Raw genomic sequence first — 22,072 nt, forward strand, 5'->3', positions numbered from 1 at the left:
TCGGACTGTCTACAGGAAATGCGAATCATTCGTCACGCTGAAAACAACCGGGCATAAAAAAACACACTTCACCTGTGTTCTGAGCTGCACGGCATCGGGAGAAAAGCTTCACCGATGGTGATTTTTAAATGCACGACGATGCCAAAAGAAAAACTCCCGAGAGAAATTGTTGTGAAAGGAAGGAGGAGGACAGTGAACAATGACTTTCTTGGTAGGCTACTGTTTAGATACAAGCCGTGTAACAGACACTGTCTTTCGTTAAAGCCTGTGTAAAGTTCATTAGTTTCGGCTTATAGACAGGTGCGGCTTATTTATGTTCAAATAAAACTCTTTGTCAAATTCAGTTAGTGCGGCTTATTTTTGGGTGTGCTTAATAGTCCGGAAATTACGGTAATTTTAAGGAAAAAAACTGTTTCTCTCACAACCTTACACGTGGTCGCAATCCCAAGTTTAGGAAGCAAGTGCTCAATCTGACTTATTCATTACTCATACATTACTAATACTTACACATTTACATTATTAGTAATGTTCTACATTATTACAGGGAATGTGGTAGCTCAGTGGTTACAGCTGTGGGTGACTGATCAGAAGGTCGGGGGTTCATGCCCTAGTATTGCCAAGCTGCTACTATTGGGCCTTTAAGCAAGTCCCTTAACCCTCTGTTCTCCAAGGGCGCTGCATCATGGCTATAACCAATCACTGAGATACACAATAAAAGAATTTCACTGTGCTGTAAAGTAATGCTGTCATGCTGACATGGTTGTGTGTTGTGTGCTTGCAGTTTCTGTACATGCAGGATGTTCTGCAATGGCGAGCTCAGGCCACACCAGATCACCCACTCTTCCTGCTTCTCAACGCCAAGGTACGTTAGCACCATATATCGGCTTCTCTACACCGGAGAAGCTCAGTTAACGCGACACTCACCGTACTCTTTGATGAATGTGTGTGTCAGGGTGCCGTGGCGAGCAGTGCATCCTGTGTGCAGCTCCATAAGCGTGCCGAGCGCATCGCTGTGGCTCTCATCGAGCGGGGAAGACTGAACCCAGGAGATCACGTCGCACTTGTTTACCCGCCTGGTAGGAGACGAGAAGTGAAGACATCTGTCCACAGCTTTAACATTGTCCTATCTTTTTATTGTACATTTTCACTGTATATTGTCACATGCAGGCAGTAAAATGTCTCACAGGCATTCAATAATTCATTCATTCAATAACAGGTTCTAAATAATTTATATAACAGCAATGAATACCAACGCTAATACTTAGTTTTCTATGTTTAAGATTAGATAGGTGTGTGCTTTTTTTAACAAATCATTAGATATTTATTCCACATTTGCTGTTATAATAACTAGAGATCGACCGATTAATCAGTTTTGTCGATTAAATGGCCCCTATAGTCAATTGCTAGAACTGTCAGCTATCAGCAAAAATCCATACCGATAGTTTTTCCGGTTTGTGTTGGAGCAGTTGAGAAGATCTGTTGTCATTACAAGAGCGGCCTCTAGAGGCAAATCATTGAACCGGCGCTGCACGGAGAGTGCTTTATTATATTTATTATTTATAAATGAATTACATAAGTATATTCTTTAATTAATATATTTATATTTATTTTATTGGGCACATTTTTTATAAAACATGGTAAAGGACAAATGTATAAAAACCTGAATTTTGTTTAAAGCCCAAGCTTTCATCAGCGAAAAAAGCAGTTAAAACCTTTTAACCAATCAGAATTGAGAATTCAAGAGTTTTCTGATATAAATACGTATATTAAATATGCAATTAACTCTAAAGCCTCCCTGTGTGAATGTGTGTGTGTGTGTGTGTGTGTGTGTGTGTGTGTGTGTGTGTGTGTGTGTGTGAGAGAGAGAGAGTAAAAGCGCGAGATAGAGAGACCACATTTAGGTAACATATTCTCGAGTGAGTAATATCAGAAATGTCTCTGTTTTGCTGCAGGCATCGACCTGATCGCTACATTTTATGGCTGTCTGTACGCCGGGTGTGTTCCGGTAACAGTTCGTCCTCCCCACCCACAGAACCTGGCTACAACACTACCCACGGTCAAGATGATCGTTGAGGTAATAATCACACCATGTTGCCTAACGTGATGGAATTCCTCTTCTGAGTAGAAGGTTTCATAAAGTTGCTTTGACAAGTCCATGACAGGACAAAAATGTAAAGTGTTGGCTCTCATGGGGGGCAATTATGTCATGATTTCCATCACAATTGCAATAAACTTAACAGTGAATTGGTGAGGTCTAATTGACAGTTTATGGTGTGGTTTATAAAAACAGGACCAAAATGACAGAAGTGTCCATGGTTAAGGGTGTAGGAGTGTCCTTATGCTCGTAATAGTCTCATAATAAATAGTGCAGTTTAGCAAATTTAGTTTTATACATTTACACATTTTTAACGTATATGTACATGTGTGTGTTTGTAAGTTGCACTGGATGAAGTTGTATCTATCTATATCTATTGTATCTATATCTAGAAGAATGTCTCGCAAATGGCGTAAATGTAATTGTGTGTGTTTGTGTGCTTGCAGGTCAGTAAGTCAGTGTGTATTTTGACCACACAAGCAATAATGAAGCTCCTGAAATCCAAAGAAGCCTCGGCTGCCGTGGATGTTAAAACATGGCCCATGGTATTAGACACAGGTACAAGGACCAGAGTTAAATATCTTGATTAGTGATTCAGTGACTGTGAGCCGTAAACACTATCGAGCCCAAAACTTTACGGAATGTCGTTTAACAGTAATAAAAATGTTAGTTTTTTTTTTCTAAACATAAATAGATATATATAGTAACTGTACAATTATTACAAAAGCAAACACCTCATAAAAGTGTCATCCTGCACATTTTCAATGGTAGAGGCAACCCGGCAGACAATGATTCATAAAATCTTTTCAGCATTAAGCCGTGTCATTTAATGATACACTGTCTGGCCAAATGTGTGTGTGTATATATACAGTATATATATATATATATATATATATATATATATATATATATATATATATATATATAATAACTGTATATCAACCTCTTCTGGGAAGATTCCACTCGAATTTGGAGTGTGTTTTTGCAGATTTGTGTGAGATTCATTCACCCACAAGGATGTTAGTAAAGTCAGGCACTGATGTAGGTGAGGTGAGGAAGTGCAGTCAATGTTCTAATTCATCCTAAAGGTGCTCAATAGAGTTGAAGTCAATGCTCAATAGAAGAACACTCAAGATCTTCCTCTGCAACCCACATACACCATATCTTCATGGAGCTGGTTTTGTGCACAGGGACATTGTAGAATCTCAACATACATATATGAAGATATAATTCAGTATAAGAAGAGGAACAAAAAAGTTTTTTTTTAAATCAGGGACATGAAGAAGCTTGTCAGACAATATTCAGTCTGGTTCAGTTCTGTTTACTTTATTCCAATTCAGTTTTCTTGTGTAATACAAATTCCTCAACCTGCTCATTTGTATAAAACAGATGATTGTAAGTCATTTAGGATGATAGCATCTTCCACACACCACAAATGTGACACACTGATTTTAAAATTTCATTAACAGCTCAAAGTGAGAGATGTACTGTAGTAATAATGATGTTCATTCTCGTGTTTTCAGACGATCTGCCCAGGAAGAAACTCCCACAGATCTACAAGCCTCCGACGCCAGAGATGCTTGCGTACCTGGACTTCAGTGTGTCCACTACAGGCATACTGGCTGGAGTGAAGGTATCATACAGAATATCCATCACAAGGCTGGTGTATTTAAACCTCTTAAGAAAGGACAGGTGTTGTGTAGCATATAGGGGGCAGTAAGTACAGAGTGGTCTACCAAAGTTGTGTGCATGGTTGTTAATATATTCATAGCTAGGCTCTTTAGGGACAATGGTAGGCCATTAGGGCCAGAAATCCTTCTCTGCTGGCCTAAACCCTACTAGAATCACTTACTTATGTTTTTAATATGCATTTAATTCTTCCCAGTAGTCCATCCTTTACTTATAAATCTCATAGCTTTTCTCACAATTTAGCTTGGAGTTTATAGCCAATCAGATTTCACCCCGTCACATCACAAAAAGCTGCTGTGAGGCCTTCAGAATCAGCACTCTGGGTGCCTGGTAGTGTAAAATCCATCCATCCAGGATATCGCTTCAACCAATCAAATTGCGAGTTGGCCACACTGAGGCCATCTAGCAGGCATAAAATAAAGTTGGCATTTTTAGATCCCTTTGATTGGTTAGTCGGAGAGCAGAGTTGCCAGAGCTTGCAATCCACATCTGCTGCAAACTGCACATAGAGATTTAATTGCTGTTTATTCAGTCCACAATGGATGACAAAGGAGAAGAAATTGATTTGGTCACAGATACACTTACAAGGACTTTTACAAGAGGGACATTTTAGCAAAAGCTGGACATCATGAGGAAAGGTCAAACAAAACTGTTCAAAACAGTTGTTAAGCTTTTTCATGAAGCAATTTAGCTTGTTCTTTACTGTAGTATTTGTACAAAAACACACTTTGCTTTGAATATCCCCAGAAAAACCATAACACGTAAAATTCTGTGCAGAAAATGCACAGAAAACCCGGGGACTGTTTGTGATGCAGCACTCTGTTATACTGCGTTTCTGTATAATATTGATGGTTTCTGTAGCCTTGGCCTCATACTGATGGCATTAAGTGGTGGATTGATTCAGCTAAGACACCACTGTGTGTGGGTGTGAAATAGACATCCCATCACTGTTTTAGCACACAGGAAATCCGTGGTGGTGCTGGGATTAGAACCCATGATCTTTTAATCAGAGGTCCTACATTTTAACCACTGAGCGACCACTTACTTTGTTGTTGTTGTGTTTTTTTTCCCAAACAGATGTCCCATGCTGCTACCAGTGCCTTGTGTCGCTCCATAAAACTGCAGTGTGAGCTGTACCCTTCACGACAGATCGCCATCTGCTTGGACCCTTATTGCGGCCTCGGATTCGCTCTCTGGTGCCTCTGCAGCGTGTACTCAGGACACCAGTCTGTTCTGGTCCCTCCTCTAGAGTTGGAGAGTAACGTATCAGTGTGGCTCTCGGCTGTGAGTCAGTATAAAGTGCGCGTCACATTTTGCTCTTATTCAGTAATGGAGATGTGCACGAAAGGCCTGGGCTCTCAGACCGAAGCTTTGCGAGTAAGTACACTTCTCACCCAGAGATACAAGTCAAGTCAAGAGTCAAGAGGCTTTTATTGTCATTTCTACTATACACAGTGGTACACAGTACACAGTAAAAATGAGACAACGTTTCTCCAGAACCCTGGTGCTACACTAAACAACAAACAACAAAACAACATTAAGCTAAAACACAAGTTACATAAAGTGCATCGAGTGCAACCTGGTGTAAACAGTGCAGACAGACAGTGCAGACAGACGACACAAGACAAGACACAAAACCCTATATAGCGCCGACCAGTAAACCTACTGTATACTAGATTATACAGTACTGTACAAGAAAACTGTAAAAAACTATACAAAAATATAAACTATATCCCAGAAGTGAGTGTAAACAGTGTAGTGCAAAAAAATACAGCAGCAGTCGAAGGTGCAAAAACAGCATGTAAACAGTATAATACAATGAAAATCATAAATGTGCAAGAACAGCAGTTGAGAGTGGTACTGTTAAGAATAATAAATAATAAATAAATGAATGGTGGTGGAATGGATTGAGATGAGTGATGAGTGTGTGTTAGGTGTTAAGTCCAGGAAAAAATGTTTTCAGTTCGTTACACACATTTGAGTGAGTGTGTGTGTGTAAGAGAGTTCCGTTTCAGTTCTGTGTGTTGAGAAGCCTGATGGCTTGTGGGAAGAAACTGTTGCACAGTCTTGTTGTGGCGGCCGAATGCTTGAACCGTTTTCCTGATGGTAGAAGTGTAAAAGTGTGTGTGAGGGTGTGTGTGGTCGTCCACAATGCTGTGTGCTTTGCGGATGCAGCGTGTAGTGTAAATGTCCATGATAGAGGGGAGAGAGATTCCGATGATCTTCTCAGCTGTCCTCACTATCCTCTGTAGGGACTTGCGGTCCGAGACGGTGCAGTTCCCAAACCAGGCAGTGATGCAGCTGCTCAAGATGCTCTCAATAGTCCCTCTGTAGAACATGGACAGGATGGGGGGAGGGAGGTGGGTTTTCCTCAGCCTTCTCAGGAAGTAGAGACGCTGCTGGGCTTTCTTGGTGATGGAGCTGGTGTTAAGTGACCAGGTGAGGTTGTCTGCCAGATGAACACCAAGGAATTTGGTGCTCTTGACGATCTCCACTGAGGATCCATCAATAATCAGTGGAGATTGGTCGCTCTGTGCTCTCCTGAAGTCCACAACCATCTCTTTCGTTTTGTCCACGTTCAGAGACAGGTTGTTTGCTCCACACCAGGCAGTTAGCCGTTGCACCTCTTCTCTATATGCTGACTCGTCGTTCTTGCTGATTATACCCACCACGGTCGTGTCATCAGCGAACTTGATGATGTGGTTCGAGCTGTGCATTGCTACACAGTCGTGAGTCAGCAGAGTGAACAGCAGTGGGCTGAGCACACAGCCCTGGGGGGCCCCAGTGCTCAGTGTGGTGGTGCTGGAGATGCTGTTCCCGATCCTGACTGACTGAGGTCTCTCAGTCAGGAAGTCCAGGATCCAGTTACAGAGGGAGGTGTTCAGGCCCAGAAGGTTCAACTTCTCAATCAGGTGCTGAGGAATGATTGTGTTGAATGCTGAGCTGAAGTCAATGAACAGCATTCGCACTCAAAAGCACTCGTTCTTCTGTCTGAAATGAGATTATATTACAAAAGCGAACACCTCATAAAGGTGTCATCCTGCACATTTTCGATGGTGGAGGCAACCCGGCAGACAATGATCTATAACAGGGGTTTTTAACTGGTTCTGTGCCAGGGACCACCATTCTGACTAACAAGTAATCCGCGGCCCACTATTGTGTGTGGGGGTGGGGGTACTCCTTACCTGTTAGGGGGATTTATGGGCGTGGTGACTTCCACATGGAAGCTCTATTTCACGCGCAACATAAATGTGTACGTATATGACGCAAAACACAACGCTATAGGCTTGATAGGTGCAAAGCTAGCCTATCCTGTGTCCGTTTGAAAATTTTAGATATATTCATTCAATTCAGTTTTCCCACTAATGTGCAAATATTCTGGAAATGTTTGGAAAAATAAATTATGGAAAAAAAGTGATTTTAATAGTGAAATTATGTAGGCTGTCACGGACCACATGCAATGCCGCCGCGGACCACCAGGGGGCCAGATACACTGTCTGGCCAAATGTTAGTCGACACCCAGCCTTTGTTGAACTAGTTGAAATTTAGATTTACTTTTTATTATTTCAACTAATATCATGTAAAACGTTTTGTGAGAGTTGATAACTATTTATTTGTTTAGTTGTTTGACTACATGGCTTGCTTTTACTAGTACAAAGTGGTGGAGGGAAACGGGACATTTTGGGACTAGGAGTTGGCGAACCTGGGATGTCAGGACTTGTTTGAAACCAGTGCGAGCTCCTTTAGAACCTCTTATTATTAGTTATAATGGAGCAGTGGACTGGTGCGTTTACTGTAAAACCTTTTATAAGAATGGCGATAGCGTGAGTGCTGTGCAAAGATAATTTCCTGCTGGTTGGATAAAGTTCTCAAGATATTTTAAAGATAAAGATTTATAATTATCTATACACAGGTGAGTATATTTTCCTACAAGGGATGACCATGATGCCTTCCTTGTAACTTCTCGACCAAGTGCGGTAGAACAATGTAAATATACACAATATACAATATACACAGCAGTGGGACCAATCATCAGTTTGTCATGAAAAAAGCATTTTTATTTTTATTATCTCACACTCCCCTTCTAAGTTTGAATAATTTTGATGCAGTTTTGAGCTAAATCTGTATCTTGGAAACTGGAGCCAATGAACACTCAGGACTTCATTTACCTTTATTAGTGATCCAATTCTGGTCAAATTTAGACCGGCGTAACGCGTATAATCACTGTGATGAGCTGTTTCTTGAAAATTACACACCCATATTGTAATCACATGAGCAGACAGGACATAATCATGAAATCCAATCTGCTAATGATGCCGAAATTCCCTTTGCGCAGCCCTCACACTATCACTGTTCTGATAAAAGGTTTTACAGCGAACGCTCATTGCGCACCACTCCACTGCTCCATTACAGCTAATGATAAGGGGTTCTAAATCTCGAGGTCGCACTGGTTCCAAACAATTGCAGATGTTTCCCTGCACCTTCAATGAATTTTATTTCAAAAGTACATGAACATTTTTTACCTTATATATACCCTTTAATGGCATTAGTTTTCGACAGAATAATGATCTCGTGCCAAATAATCAAAAATAAGTCAAAAGACTTTTCACATTGACTTTAATACTCACATTTCAACTTACGTTCTACTTCCTGTGTGTACCCGATCAGCTACGAAACATCAACCTGTCGTGTGTGCGCACCTGCATGGTGGTGGCCGAGGAGAGACCCCGCATCGCACTCACTCAGTCTTTCTCCAAGATCTTTAAGGACCTGGGCCTCTCACCTCGTGCCGTCAGCACCACCTTCGGCTGCAGAGTCAACGTGGCCATCTGCCTTCAGGTGAGAAGGGGCCATTACTTTCACTTTTGCCTATTTTATACTGAATGGGTATATGTGTTATCATAATGAAAGAAATCTAAATATTTTAAAGAAGCAAAAATAAAAAAATTGAGGGCAGCAAATGGTGAATAATAAATAAATAAATAAATACAGTACGGTACTGCATACATAAAATAGCATTTTCGGGGCGGCGTCCATTTATCTGGGTTTTTCGTTTTACACGGGTGGTTTTGGAACGTAATCATAAACTGGGGATTACTGTATATAACTTATTTTTATTGTAGTGGAATATAGTTGTGTTATATGTGCTGTACATAAAATGAATGACTTTTTTTTTTTAGCATCATGTCTGTGGTTTTTTTTCTTGTAATGTGTGTCCTTCTGGGGTTTATTTGTGTCTTTTGGGTTTGGTGTGTGTCTGTGGTTTCTATATATCTGTTTTTGTTGTGTGTGTGTGTGTGTGTGTGTGTGTGTGTGTGTGTGTGTGTGTGTGTGTGTGTGTGTGTTTATGTGCACATCCGTCCCACTCCTTCAGCCCAACAGACTGGGCAACCTGGCTGATCAGGTACAGTGTGTAGACGGGAAAAGTGTACATAGTCTTCTTTATATGTGTGTCTCTAGATATATATATATATATTTGTGTGTAACTTTGTGTGAGTAGGCATCTGGGTGTAGCTTACCTGCATGTCATAGAAAGCTGCTTTATGCTGTCTGTGATTTAGTACAGTCCTTGTTCATTTATCTCTGATGTGTTGTTTTAATTTGTATAGTTATAATGATGCCACGAGTTCATTCTAATTAATTAAAGCTCTTTTCCAGTTTTCTCCAGGCAGAAACAATTACGTTTCTAATCGAGTAACATTTCTTAATTCATTTATACAGATTTCTAACTAATGAGTCAAACATATTAGAGGCAGTGGTTTGATAAATTAGGATTTCAGAAGAGCTGCCATGAGTGGTTCTGTTCATTTGTTTATCTTGCCAGCGCTTTATTATATGTACAGTGAGGAAAATAAGTATTTGAACACCCTGCTATTTTGCAAGTTCTCCCACTTAGAAATCATGGAGGGGTCTGAAATTGTCATCGTAGGTGCATGTCCACTGTGAGAGACATAATCTAAAAATTAAAATCCAGAAATCACAATATATGATTTTTAAACTATTTATTTGTATGATACAGCTGCAAATAAGTATTTGAACAACTGTCTATCAGCTAGAATTCTGACCCTCAAAGACCTGTTAGTCTGCCTTTAAAATGTCCACCTCCACTACATTTATTATCCTAAATTAGATGCACCTGTTTGAGGTCGTTAGCTGCATAAAGACACCTGTCCACCCCATACAATCAGTAAGAATCCAACTACTAACATGGCCAAGACCAAAGAGCTGTCCAAAGACACTAGAGACAAAATTGTACACCTCCACAAGGCTGGAAAGGGCTACGGGGAAATTGCCAAGCAGCTTGGTGAAAAGAGGTTCACTGTTGGAGCAAACATTAGAAAATGGAACAAGCTAAACATGACTGTCAATCTCCCTCGGACTGGGGCTCCATGCAAGATCTCACCGTGGGGTCTCAATGATCCTAAGGAAGGTGAGAAATCAGCCCAGAACTACACGGGAGGAGCTGGTCAATGACCTGAAAAGAGCTGGGACCACCGTTTCCAAGGTTACTGTTGGTAATACACTAAGACGTCATGGTTTGAAATCATGCATGGCACGAAAGGTTCCCCTGCTTAAACCAGCACATGTCCAGGCACGTCTTAAGTTTGCCAATGACCATTTGGATGATCCAGAGGAGTCATGGGAGAAAGTCATGTGGTCAGATGAGACCAAAATAGAACTTTTGGGTCATAATTCCACTAAACGTGTTTGGAGGAAGAAGAATGATGAGTACCATCCCTACTGTGAAGCATGGGGGTGGTAGCATCATGCTTTGGGGGTGTTTTTCTGCACATGGGACAGGGCGACTGCACTGTATTAAGGAGAGGATGACCGGGGCCATGTATTACGAGATTTTGGGGAACAACCTCCTTCCTCAGTTAGAGCATTGAAGATGGGTCGAGGCTGGGTCTTCCAACATGACAATGACCAAGCACACAGCCAGGATAACCAAGGAGTGGCTCTGTAAGAAGCATATCAAGGTTCTGGCATGGCCTAGCCAGTCTCCAGACCTAAACCCAATAGAGAATCTTTGGAGGGAGCTTTAACACTGTGTTTCTCAGCGACAGGCCAGAAACCTGACTGATCTAGAGAAGATCTGTGTGGAGGAGGCCAAAATCCTCCTGCAGTGTGTGCAAACCTGGTGAAAACTACAGGAAGCGTTTGACCTCTGTAATTGCAAACAAAGGCTACTGTACCAAATATTAACATTGACTTACTCAGGTGTTCAAATACTTATTTGCAGCTGTATCATACAAATAAATAGTTAAAAAATCATACATTGTGATTTCTGGATTTTCTTTTTTAGACATGCACCTACAATGACAATTTCAGACCCCTCCATGATTTCTAAGTGGGAGAACTTGCAAAATAGCAGAGTGTTCAAATACTTATTTTCCTCACTATATATATATATATATATATATATATATATATGTGTACGTATGTGTATATTTAACGTGTGAATACCAGTTCCTCATATAATAAGCTCCACTCGTCTGGGAATATCTTCCATTAGAGTTTGGAGCATAGCTGTGGGTATTTGTGATCATTCAGCCTAAAGAGCATTAGTAAGATCAGGTACTGATGTTGTGTGAGGAGGTCTGGTGTGTTCCAGGTCAGAGTTCTCTGTGCAGGACCTTCGGGTTCTTCCAATCCAAACTTAACATACTATGTCTTCATGGATGCCAATATGTGCACAGGAGCATTTGCATGCCAGTGTTCACTAACATTTGTCCAGTATCCAGTATATAGTGTATATAGTACATTGTTATTAATGCTAGATCAGGTTTATTTTTATTTCAAGGGTTCAGACTCTGATGGTAGAGCCCTGGTTATGGCCTGTACTATCACTCATTGTAACAGTGCTTGGGCTGCTTATGAAGCAACTTTTTTTTTTTGTTCATGCTGCAATCTTTTATTTTTCTAACACTGAGTTCAAATACTTTTTATAACATGCCCTGATTAACTACCAACTTCCTCACATAGGGTTGTCACATATAAGTAAATAGACCATGTAGATTATTTTCATATAACAGTATGGCCTGAATCAGAATCAGAACTGCCAAGAATCATGGATTGAATGAAAGGAATTTGTCAGGGTGTGCTGGTGCTATAAAAATATAAAAAATGTTACAAACCTAAAAAAATAAAATTATAAATTAAGCTAAAAACATTAACTATACAGTTTGTGCAGGGGATGTTAAAGTGAGGGTTTTAATAATAGTGGTGTTGATGAAGTGCGCTATTCCACTTATACCACTCTGATTTGCCGTCAATTACAGTTTTTAATTCACTACGAAAGCAGTGGAGTGATGCATGACGAGCGTTCTCTGTAAAGTCTTTCATAAGAACGGTGATAGCGAATTTCATTACTAGACGTCATGAGTGTGTGCCGTCTGCTCCTTTTGAAGAAACAGGTTCAGCTTTGAAAAAAAAGAAGTCTTCAGGTGGTGTTCGAACTGCCTGTTCAAGCCGCCATTGTGAGGAGCCTAATTACATGAGCAGATGGGACTCAATCATGACGTCCTGGCTGGTAATGACGCCGAAATTCCCTTTGCACAGCTCTCAAGCTATCGCCATTTTTATAAAATGCTATAAAATGTCCCGAAGAATTACTGAAGAAATTTCGATTTCAAGCAAGCTGTGGTAAAAATAGAAACTGAACAGACAGAATCCTAAAAGTGAGCACGTCTGCCAAATGAAAGAAATCTGTAAGAGGAATGAATTCAGCTATTCGAGAAATCTGTCGGGTCACAGCTGGCCAAAGAGTCCATCTTCCACAAAACACCACAATGCTCAAATATGGCTACCAAGAACTATAATTCCCCAAACACGCTCATTCAACAAGCGACTAATTGAGCACTGCACACTCAAATACACACACACACACACACCATTCATAAACCCTCTGGTTTACTGATCAGAAGGTCAGAGGTTCAAGCCCCAGCCCTGCCATTCTGCTACTGTTGGGCCCTCGAGCAAGGCCCTTAATCATGGCTGAAATGGCTATTTATAAAAAGATTTTGATTCATGCACAAACTAGAAAGTAAGTGCTCAGTGTTTATTCCTGTACTCCTGATGAAGGAAGCCCTTTTGATATCAAATTGTTTTGTTGTTTCCAATCTTTGTTTAGTCTGGATTGTCTTGTTTGTACATCACCTGACCTCGTTGATTTTGACCTCGACCTTGTATGTCTCTGCTTTTAGATTAAAAACTAATCTGCGGTCACATCCTTGCCATGATTTCATAACATGACAGAAACCAGAAAGAAGCCAATGTCAAGTCAAGTATTCTGGATAACGAGCAAATCAAGTCTATAGAATATTACTATCACGTCAGAACAAGACAGTTCTTTCATTCGTATGGTCTACAGTGATGCTTAAAGAAACCATCTACCAAACTTTGAGCTAATTAAGCACCGAAACTCTATTTAAGGTGGTCAAGTGGATTCATCAAAGGTTAAATCAATAAGGGCATGTTAAACTCTGTATTTGAAAACATGTAGGCTTGGTGCTTTTGCTGCTCTTGCTGCTTTGGGCGTGTAGAAGTACAGAACTTAGCGCTTTTCATTACGCAGCTGTCACTAACAACGAGTAGCTTATGGTGGAAAAATCACCTGCCTCTTGTCATATAAACCTTTTCCTGTCTGCAGTATTTTCCACCTGGTTAATGATAAGGGAAGTAAACATTCCTGAAGGACCCGATCAAAGATAAAAAAAAAAAATGTAATGCAAATATTTCCTATTCAGATGTTAATTTTCTGGTACAAAAAATGGACGGTAGATGATTTTGTGGGCTGAATTTATGTCAAAATTAACACACACTCAAATATTGTCTGGGAAATATTTATTCGAGTTCTGAATTTTTTTTTAAGCTGATCCTGAAGCATTATTGGAATATCAGTTTATTTGAATATGCCAGAATGAAGCTGTCCAGGATTTTGTATAGATATAATATACTGTGCTGCAATCAAGTTGTTTTTCTTTTTTTATTAGACCTGGACACACTAATGTGATCTGGTCCTTCAGATCTCTTTGTCATGGTAAAAAGATTTTCACCAGCCAGACTAATTCCACTTTTCCACATAGGGTACAGCCGGTCCTGATCCCACCACCGTCTACGTGGACATGAGAGCACTTCGGCACGACAGGTGAGTGTCTAGATCAGAGGGTCTTCAACTAAAATAGCTTGAGGTCCAATAAATGAACCCTCCTTACAAGCTGAGGTCTGGACAATTATATACCAAAGAACATGAATTGATGGTTTTTGCAAGACTAAAGAATTGAATGTAGGCAACATTATTGGACACATTATCACTAAAAAATCAAAATAAAAAATCACAATAAAAGAAAAAGCTAAAGTGATTTTGTTTCTGCTGAACTGAGATTACAGAAGAAATGAACGCATACCTCACTGGTAAAAAAAAAAAAAGGAAATCTCATATCACATTTTAACTTCACATGTAATTACCTAACTAAATGTATCTAATGTATAACATTGCTTTCTTGTCACTATGATTTAAGTTGAGTTGGTAAAATATCGTCAGTAATATCATTCAGAAACTCAAACAGGCAAAAATAAGTGCCAGTGTTGGAAAAAACAAAGTGCAAAAAACCTTTTATCTGTTCATTAAAACAGTTCCTTTAAATTCATAAAATGTAAACAACCTGAAATTAAATAAAATCGTCAACTGAACTGCGTCGGATTTTGGAGCATCTCGAAAACTCGGTTTTCAGCATCAACTTTCCTTATTTTGGAATTGCATTGTTTTTCATTTACTGAAAGTTTCGTCAGTTTGCGCATTGCTCTAACTGTAGTAGCGACCCGTGGCGCTGTACGACCCAAACGGCTCTACTGAGCTCACCGTGATGTGTCTGATATGAATGCGATTTTATTTAAAAATAGCATATGCCATATATTTATTTCATAATGAGAAATGACTTTGCGGTTCGGCTGGACACATCTTGCGGATTCAGACCGGAGAATGCCAGTTGGCAACCCATGGTCTAGATCAGGGGTGCCCAATACCGGTAGCACCCGATTTACGATGGAAATGCGTTCCGATGACCCCATCATAACTTCGAGACATGGCCTAGCCAACCCTGGAGTCTTAAAGAATGGTGATCAGTAGGGGGCAGTATACTGTATTTTGTTAATAATTTAACAAAATACAGTACATAATTCAGCAAAACAGAGGATTTGCTACTATATTAATTACACAGTATATGTATGGGGCAGCAGGACCATGGGCGAGCGCCGATTAGCGAGTGGAGGGTGGAGCATATGCTGCTCCTTTGCCTGCCCCATGAACATTATTATCCAAATATTAACATTATTAGAATTTTGTCGTATCGCTATCATCATTATAAGATTCAAAAATTGTAAGTCAATCAAACCATCATTTGGTCATGGAAGTTGATGGAATCGGAATCTAATTCAGGATCAGATCTTTACGACTGGATCTGATTGTTAGCCATAGTTCATTTAAAACTGTAAAAAAATTGGTTTCTGTGTTATTTTTAGCAATGTCACAATTTACAGACGATTACTAAGCAAAAGCATGCGCTTATTGGCTTTTTATCTCTGCCCACTGCACGCCTCCAGGACCTCGTAGTTTTCAGGGAAAAGTATAAAGCCGTGTATCTCTCTTTTATTAATGACCAAGCTAAAGACTCTTCAGAGATAGGAAGGATGCAATACTGATCTATAGGCACTCAAGATTAACATGTAATTGGCTGAAACTGTGTGTCCCCTTTAATAGCAGTAGAGAGATCACTTCATTTATCTAAGCTAGAACCTCACAAATATTCTGTAGGCTTCTCTTAAAACATGAAGAATTTAAAATGTTTTTTGTTTTTTTTTGTTACAGAGTACGGCTGGTTGAAAGAGGCTCCCTCACAGTCTACCACTGATGGAGTCGGGGAAGGTGAGAAAAAACCCTACACCTACTGTCATTTAAGTCATGTAATAGGAAATAATCTGCATTGGCAGGCGTAAGCAAACGAGTAGCAGGCAACGGTCAGACAATTGGTGGACAATCTAAACTAGGTGGAACAAGATACAAGAAACCTGTGAAATCAAGATCTGTGATCACAGATAAACTGCACAAGATACTTCCCAAAGATGAAACGGACACAAAAGGGTTTTTAAACACAAACTTTGAACACAGAAGTGGATACACTTCTAAATGAACACACACATGAGGACTAGAGCTAATAAAGGGACAGGATGGAGACAAGACAGAAATCAAAATGAAAGCACATGGCAATAGGGACGAGAATGTGGAAGTCCACTAGTGTGAGGAGGGATTATGTTGAACTCCTACACACACACATACACAAAATCCATTATGTCCATATTGCTTTCTCTCTAATACTCACACCTGATCTTGATTTCTCTACAAATATTTAGTCTTTCAGCATGTGACATACATATACTAACATGCTCAGGCAGTCAATTTCTCAGATTTGTTTTAATCTTACCCTGGTCACTTAGAAATAGAAATAAAACTTGGATAGAGTAGTCAATGTGCAGCTTGTATAGCAGTACAAATTTACTGTCCTCTGAAAATAACTCAACATACAGACATTAATTTCAAAATAACTGGCAACAAAAGTGAGTACACCCCAAGTGATAACAGCTGTACATCATTTAACCCTGCAAATCATGTTCATGTTTTGACCATACAAATGTGTATCTTGTATTAGAGCAGATAAAATTTGGTGCTTTGAGTACAATTCTCTCATACGGACCACTCATACTGGATGTTCAACATGGCACATCATTGAAAAGACTCTCTGAGGATTTGAGAATTGGAATTGTTGCCCTCCACGAAGATGCCAAGGCAATAAGAAGATCAGTTACACCCTGAGTTTCTGTACAGTGGTCAGGGTCTTACAGAGGTTTTCCAAGAACAGGCCTCGTAAGGGTCCATCAAAGATGTTGAGTCCTCATGCTGTGCGTCAGATGCAGTAATTGGCTTAAAAAAACAGACACATGAGTGCTGCAGCTTTGATTTTAAGGTTGCAGAAGCAGAAGGTCCACTTGTCAGTGCTCAGACCATACGCATCACACTGCAACAAGTCGGTCTGCATGGTCATCATCTCAGAAGGAAACCTCGTCTGAAGCTGGTTTACAAGAAATAAGATGTATTATGTAGTCATCATATATATTTATAGATACAGTACGTATAAATATTCATATAAGTATGTAAAATGGGGCTACATGAACTCTTTCCTGATGCACTTCCTGTCTGCGTGTGCGTCTGCATGTACAGTATGATCAGACCTTGTGTTTTCTGCTGCAGATCCTGCCTGGTGTAAAAGTAATTATAGCTCATACAGAGACCAAAGGACCGCTCGGAGATTCTCATCTTGGAGAGGCGAGTTTTTTTTCGCCACTGTTCAGCACAAGATGCATTAATGATATTTATTAATGATGACCATTAGCAGTAATTATTATATTTATCATTAATTTCATTATTATATTTATTATTAACATTAAAATGTCCAGAGTTGTTTGGTTTGAACGTGTGTGCTTTGTGATCGTTAATCAGATCTGGGTTAGCAGCCCTCACAACGCCACAGGATATTACACGGTATACGGCGAGGAAGCGCTGCACGCTGATCACTTCTGCACCAAACTGAGTTTCGGCGACACGCAAACACTATGGGCGCGGACAGGATACCTGGGCTTCCTGCGCAGGACTGAACTCACAGACGCCAGCGGAGGTAAAAAAAACAAGCTGCATGAGAAGTGACCATAAAGAGCTGTTACACAGAACCTTAAATAACGTCAGTAACGTTCATATAATTCAGGTTTAAGCATCAAAACATTATTTAACAAAGTCATAAAACATTAATTGCACATTTTTTATAAGAAAATCAATATTATTGCAAAAAAAGTACAGATTTAGATTACCGTATTTTTCGGACTATAAGCCGCTACTTTTTTCCCACCTTTTGAACCCCGCGGCTTAAACAATGAAGCGGCTTATTTATGATTTTTTCCTTGGTTTTTCCCGGTATTCACAAACTTCAAGCCAAAAAACTGAGCCCCATAACATTACACCAATGAAATTTCCAAACGGAAACGAATAAACGCACCTCACCTGTGTTCTGAGCTGCACAGCATCGAGAGAGAGAAATGTTTTTTTTAAACGCACGCCGATGCCAAAAGATAAACTCCCGAGAGAAATAGTTGTAAAAGGAAGGAGGAACACAGTGAACAATGACTTTCTTGGTCGGCTACTGTTTAGATACAAGCCGTTGTAACGCGTTGAGTCTGGGTGAAGGGAGAGCTCGCTAACTCCAGTTGCAACAGAAATCATATAAGCACAGACAGGTTTCCAAAACTCGTGCTTTTTTATTTTTCTTGGCAACAGCGTTACGGTTTAGTAAAGGAAATTAGAAATGAGCATCAGAAAATAATAAGGACATAATTGCACACATGCAGTAATACCGGAAAAATGCGACGGCAGGCTATTCCCAAAATGCCGCTCTGCTCTTAAAGGAGCCGCAACATATTTCACCCGTGTAACACTGTCGTTAAATCCGGTGTGTGCAGGGGGGTTTCTCCTGAAATCCACAATCATCTCCACTGTTTTGAGTGTGTTAAGCTCCAGGTTGTTTTAAATGCACCAGACAGCTTCTGAACCTCGCCTCTGTGTGCAGACTCATCACTGTCAATGAGGCCGACGACTGTAGTGTTGTCTGCAAACTTCAGGAGTTTGACAAAGGGGTCTGTAGAGGTGCAGTCGTTGGTGTACAGGGAGAAGAGTAGTGGGGAGAGAACACTAGTTGTTGCCTATCTGTCAGAAAGCTAGTGATCCACTAGATGTTGCAGGATAAAGTGCAGTCCCATGTTCACTGCATCGTCCACTCGGTAAGAAAACTGCAGGGGGTCCAGCAAGGGTCCAGGGATGTCCTTCAGATAAGCCAACACCAGTCTCTTAAATGACTTCATGACCCCAGATGTTAGGGCAATAGGTCTGTTGTCGTTAAGCTGGTGATTTTTGGTTTCTTTGGGATGGGGTGATGGTGGAACGTTTAAAGCAGGCAGGCACTTCACACAGTTCCAGTGATCTGTTAAAGAACTGTGGTTCTTAGACATGCAAGTGAAATCCCTTCTGGTCCTGGTGCTTTCCTTCTTTTTTGTTTCCTGAACACTTAACATACATCATCTTCACTGATCTGAAGTACAAGAGGGTGAGAGGGGGGCTGCTGGGGGTGTTAATGGTCAAGTCGTGAGATGCGCGCTGTCCGGAATGACTTCATTAAGCCAGGTTTTAGTGAAACACAGAGCAGCTGAGTAAAATTAAAATTACTCTGCCGGTTTGTGAGGAAATCTTATTTACTTACTAGTTTCCTTATGCGTCTATTATATATATGGTTGAAATGACAATAAAAGTTCTGGACTTCTTCTTCGCTTGACTTCTAAAAAACACATAAATTCTTTTATGAAACTAGTGTCTGTGGGAATACCTTGGAAAACTTGAATTACAATTATGTGTGTGTGTGTGTGTGTGTGTGTGTGTGTGTGTGTGTGTGTGTAGAACGGCACGATGCACTGTACGTAGTAGGATCTCTGGATGAGACGCTGGAGCTCAGAGGGATGCGCTATCACCCCATTGATATCGAAACATCTGTTATCAGATCACACAAGAGCATCGCTGAGTGGTGAGTAAACACCCCTTATACACTCTTCCTCTCTTTCTCTCTCTCTCTCTCTCTCTCTCACACATACACTTTTCCTGTCTGTCTGTCTCTTACATACCTCTCTCTCTCTCTCTCTCTCTCTCTCTCTCTCTCTCTCTCTCTCTCACTCTCTCACACATACACTTTTCCTGTCTGTTTGTCTCTTACATACACCTCTCTCTCTCTCTCTCTCTCTCTCTCTCTCTCTCTCACACACATACACTTTTTCTGTCTGTCTGTCTCTTACATACACTCTCTCTCTCTCTCTCTCTCTCTCTCTCTCTCTCTCTCTTTGCTCTCTCTCTCATTCATATATTTTCTCTCTCTCTCTCTCTCTCTCTCTCTCTCTCTCTCTCTCTCTCTCTCTCGCTCTTCTCTCTCATACACTTTTCATGTATGTCTGTCTCTCTCTGTCTTCTGCACATTCTGTCTCTCTGTCTCTCTCTGATTTTTTCCTCCTTTTCTCTCCCACTGTGCACATGAAACATTCAGGTATCAGATTCTTCATGTGGTCATGTATAAAGTACAGATTAGAGGTCGATAGTGGATTTTACTGATACCGATAGCTCGGTTGGATCGTTGCTGATAACCGATTAATCAACCGATAGTTTTCACTAGGCACAGTGGATGTTTCAGGGACACAGGAATTTCTTGGACAGATTTTCAAGTGTTCTGTAGTTTTTCTACCACCACTGCAGAGGCAGGTTGCTTCTTTCAATAGCAGGCTTTGACAAATAGCACTCAAGCGCAGTCTCAAAGCTGTACATCCCCCGAGACCCAGCTGTGGCATCAACGACCTTGGCATACAAGCTGTTCACCAAAGTGAGCAGAGGGATTTAATGCTTCTTTATCTCTGAATCCAAACCCTCATCCTGTTCTTTCTCCACTATGTAGTTTTTTCTCCATAGCATCTAGTCAACAAATTTAATCAGATATAAGTTTGTATACATTTGTATTGCAATGCATCGTTTTTAACACATTTGCATCGGTAAAAAACGATTTATTTATATATCATTATTAGTAGACACGCTCTATTTTGATTATTTAGAAAGTGACCAATCATTTGTGACCAATATTTTCTATGTAGATTGATTTCTTCTTGCTGAAACTGTTTTTTAAGTACGTTCTCTCCTGTGTATCACAACACTACGGAGACCGAGGCATGTCGTGAGAGTTACATAGAATACAGATTAACATGGCAGAGGTAGAGCTGCATCGTACTGGAGACAGAACAAGAAAAGAACATCTGTTTTTATTTCAACTTAATGTTTTTTTTTAAGCTAGAACTATCTGCAAAACCCTCTTTGGGTTGTGCTTGTTGCTGGAGCAGACGCAACCGGATACTTACCTGATCAGTCATTTAAATGAGTCGCTCTAAATAGCGATGCACAAAAACCAAAAATGCAGAAGTGTACAAGCTCAGCCAGCCGTCACATGCTCCTGTACACGTGAAATCATCTCTGAACTCGTTTTCCTCGTTTCTCTCCACCCTGTGCTTTAATCTCCATGTCCTGTTCCCTGCAGTGCCGTGTTTACATGGACTAACCTGCTGGTGGTGGTGGTGGAGCTGGAAGGCTTGGAGCAGGAGGCTCTGGATCTCGTTCCCCTCGTCACCAACGTGGTCTTGGAGGAGCATTACCTGATCGTGGGCGTCGTGGTGGTGGTTGACCCTGGCGTCATTCCCATCAACTCTCGCGGCGAGAAGCAGCGCATGCACCTGCGCGACGGCTTCCTCGCCGATCAGCTCGACCCCATTTACGTGGCCTACAACATGTAAAACTAGGAAAAAAAAAAGAAACAGAAATTGAGTCAGGTTCTCCTTCTGCACATCTTCATGATGAACGAACACGATGGAACTATGCAGCATATGTGTGTGTGTGTGTGTGTGTGTGTGTGTGTGTGTGTGTGTGTGTGTGTGTGTGTGTGTGTGTGTGTGTTGTCCTCTAAGGAAGACTGATAGAAAACAGTGTCTCCCCATTTCATAACTTGACTGCATTCCATTTTGGGTTTGTTGTCATTTTAAATATCAGGTTACAGGAATAAAAAAGTCTTTACAAGTTTCCTTTCATCTTACATTAATCAGGGCTTGTTGTTTGTTTTGCACTGGAGCTATAATGCTAATGTAGCTAGCAATTAAAAACATGGGAAGTCGATTTCAAATTGAATCGAATTGAACTACAGTACATACACGTTTTTTGAAAGCGGGGATTAAAAGGGTGGAACGATTAGCATTTGCCCAAAATGGCTGCCATGATATAGCATTTCTATATAGAATGATATATTATATTAATAATATAATTGTTTGTAGATTAAAGTCAGGGTCGTCTGGTCAAATGGTCTGGAGTGCTTAAGTAAAAAATAGGAATCACATTTCACTACAGGATCTTCAATAGGGATGCGTTCTGATGACCCCATCGTAACTTAAAAATATCCTAAGGCGAGACACGGCCTAGCCTGCACCAGATTGGAGGGCGGAAAAAACACAGAACAAAGAAACAGAAAAAAATACACTCGTTAACAACAAGACAACTGACCTCTGTCCACTGCAGGTGAGATTAAGGCATCTTACAAAGCAGGAGATGCGCACACCCTG

At 40.5% G+C, this 22,072-nt stretch overlaps 1 protein-coding gene across 1 annotated transcript in view; it reads left to right on the top strand.

The window, feature by feature from the left end:
• Positions 1-21,552, top strand: part of dip2a (disco-interacting protein 2 homolog A) — a 142,764-nt gene extending 121,212 nt beyond the window's left edge. The window contains 15 exon segments of the mRNA XM_046841650.1: positions 782-862; positions 953-1,076; positions 1,953-2,074; positions 2,542-2,653; positions 3,619-3,728; positions 4,862-5,161; positions 8,453-8,623; positions 9,159-9,188; positions 13,873-13,934; positions 15,654-15,673; positions 15,676-15,710; positions 17,091-17,165; positions 17,340-17,514; positions 19,338-19,461; positions 21,004-21,552. Coding sequence (XP_046697606.1) covers positions 782-862; positions 953-1,076; positions 1,953-2,074; positions 2,542-2,653; positions 3,619-3,728; positions 4,862-5,161; positions 8,453-8,623; positions 9,159-9,188; positions 13,873-13,934; positions 15,654-15,673; positions 15,676-15,710; positions 17,091-17,165; positions 17,340-17,514; positions 19,338-19,461; positions 21,004-21,256 — 1,794 coding nt within the window. The 3' untranslated portion in view covers positions 21,257-21,552.
• Positions 21,553-22,072: the final 520 nt, after the last annotated feature.

Source organism: Silurus meridionalis, chromosome 3 (genome assembly GCF_014805685.1).
Source record: "Silurus meridionalis isolate SWU-2019-XX chromosome 3, ASM1480568v1, whole genome shotgun sequence".
Lineage (NCBI taxonomy): Eukaryota > Metazoa > Chordata > Actinopteri > Siluriformes > Siluridae > Silurus > Silurus meridionalis.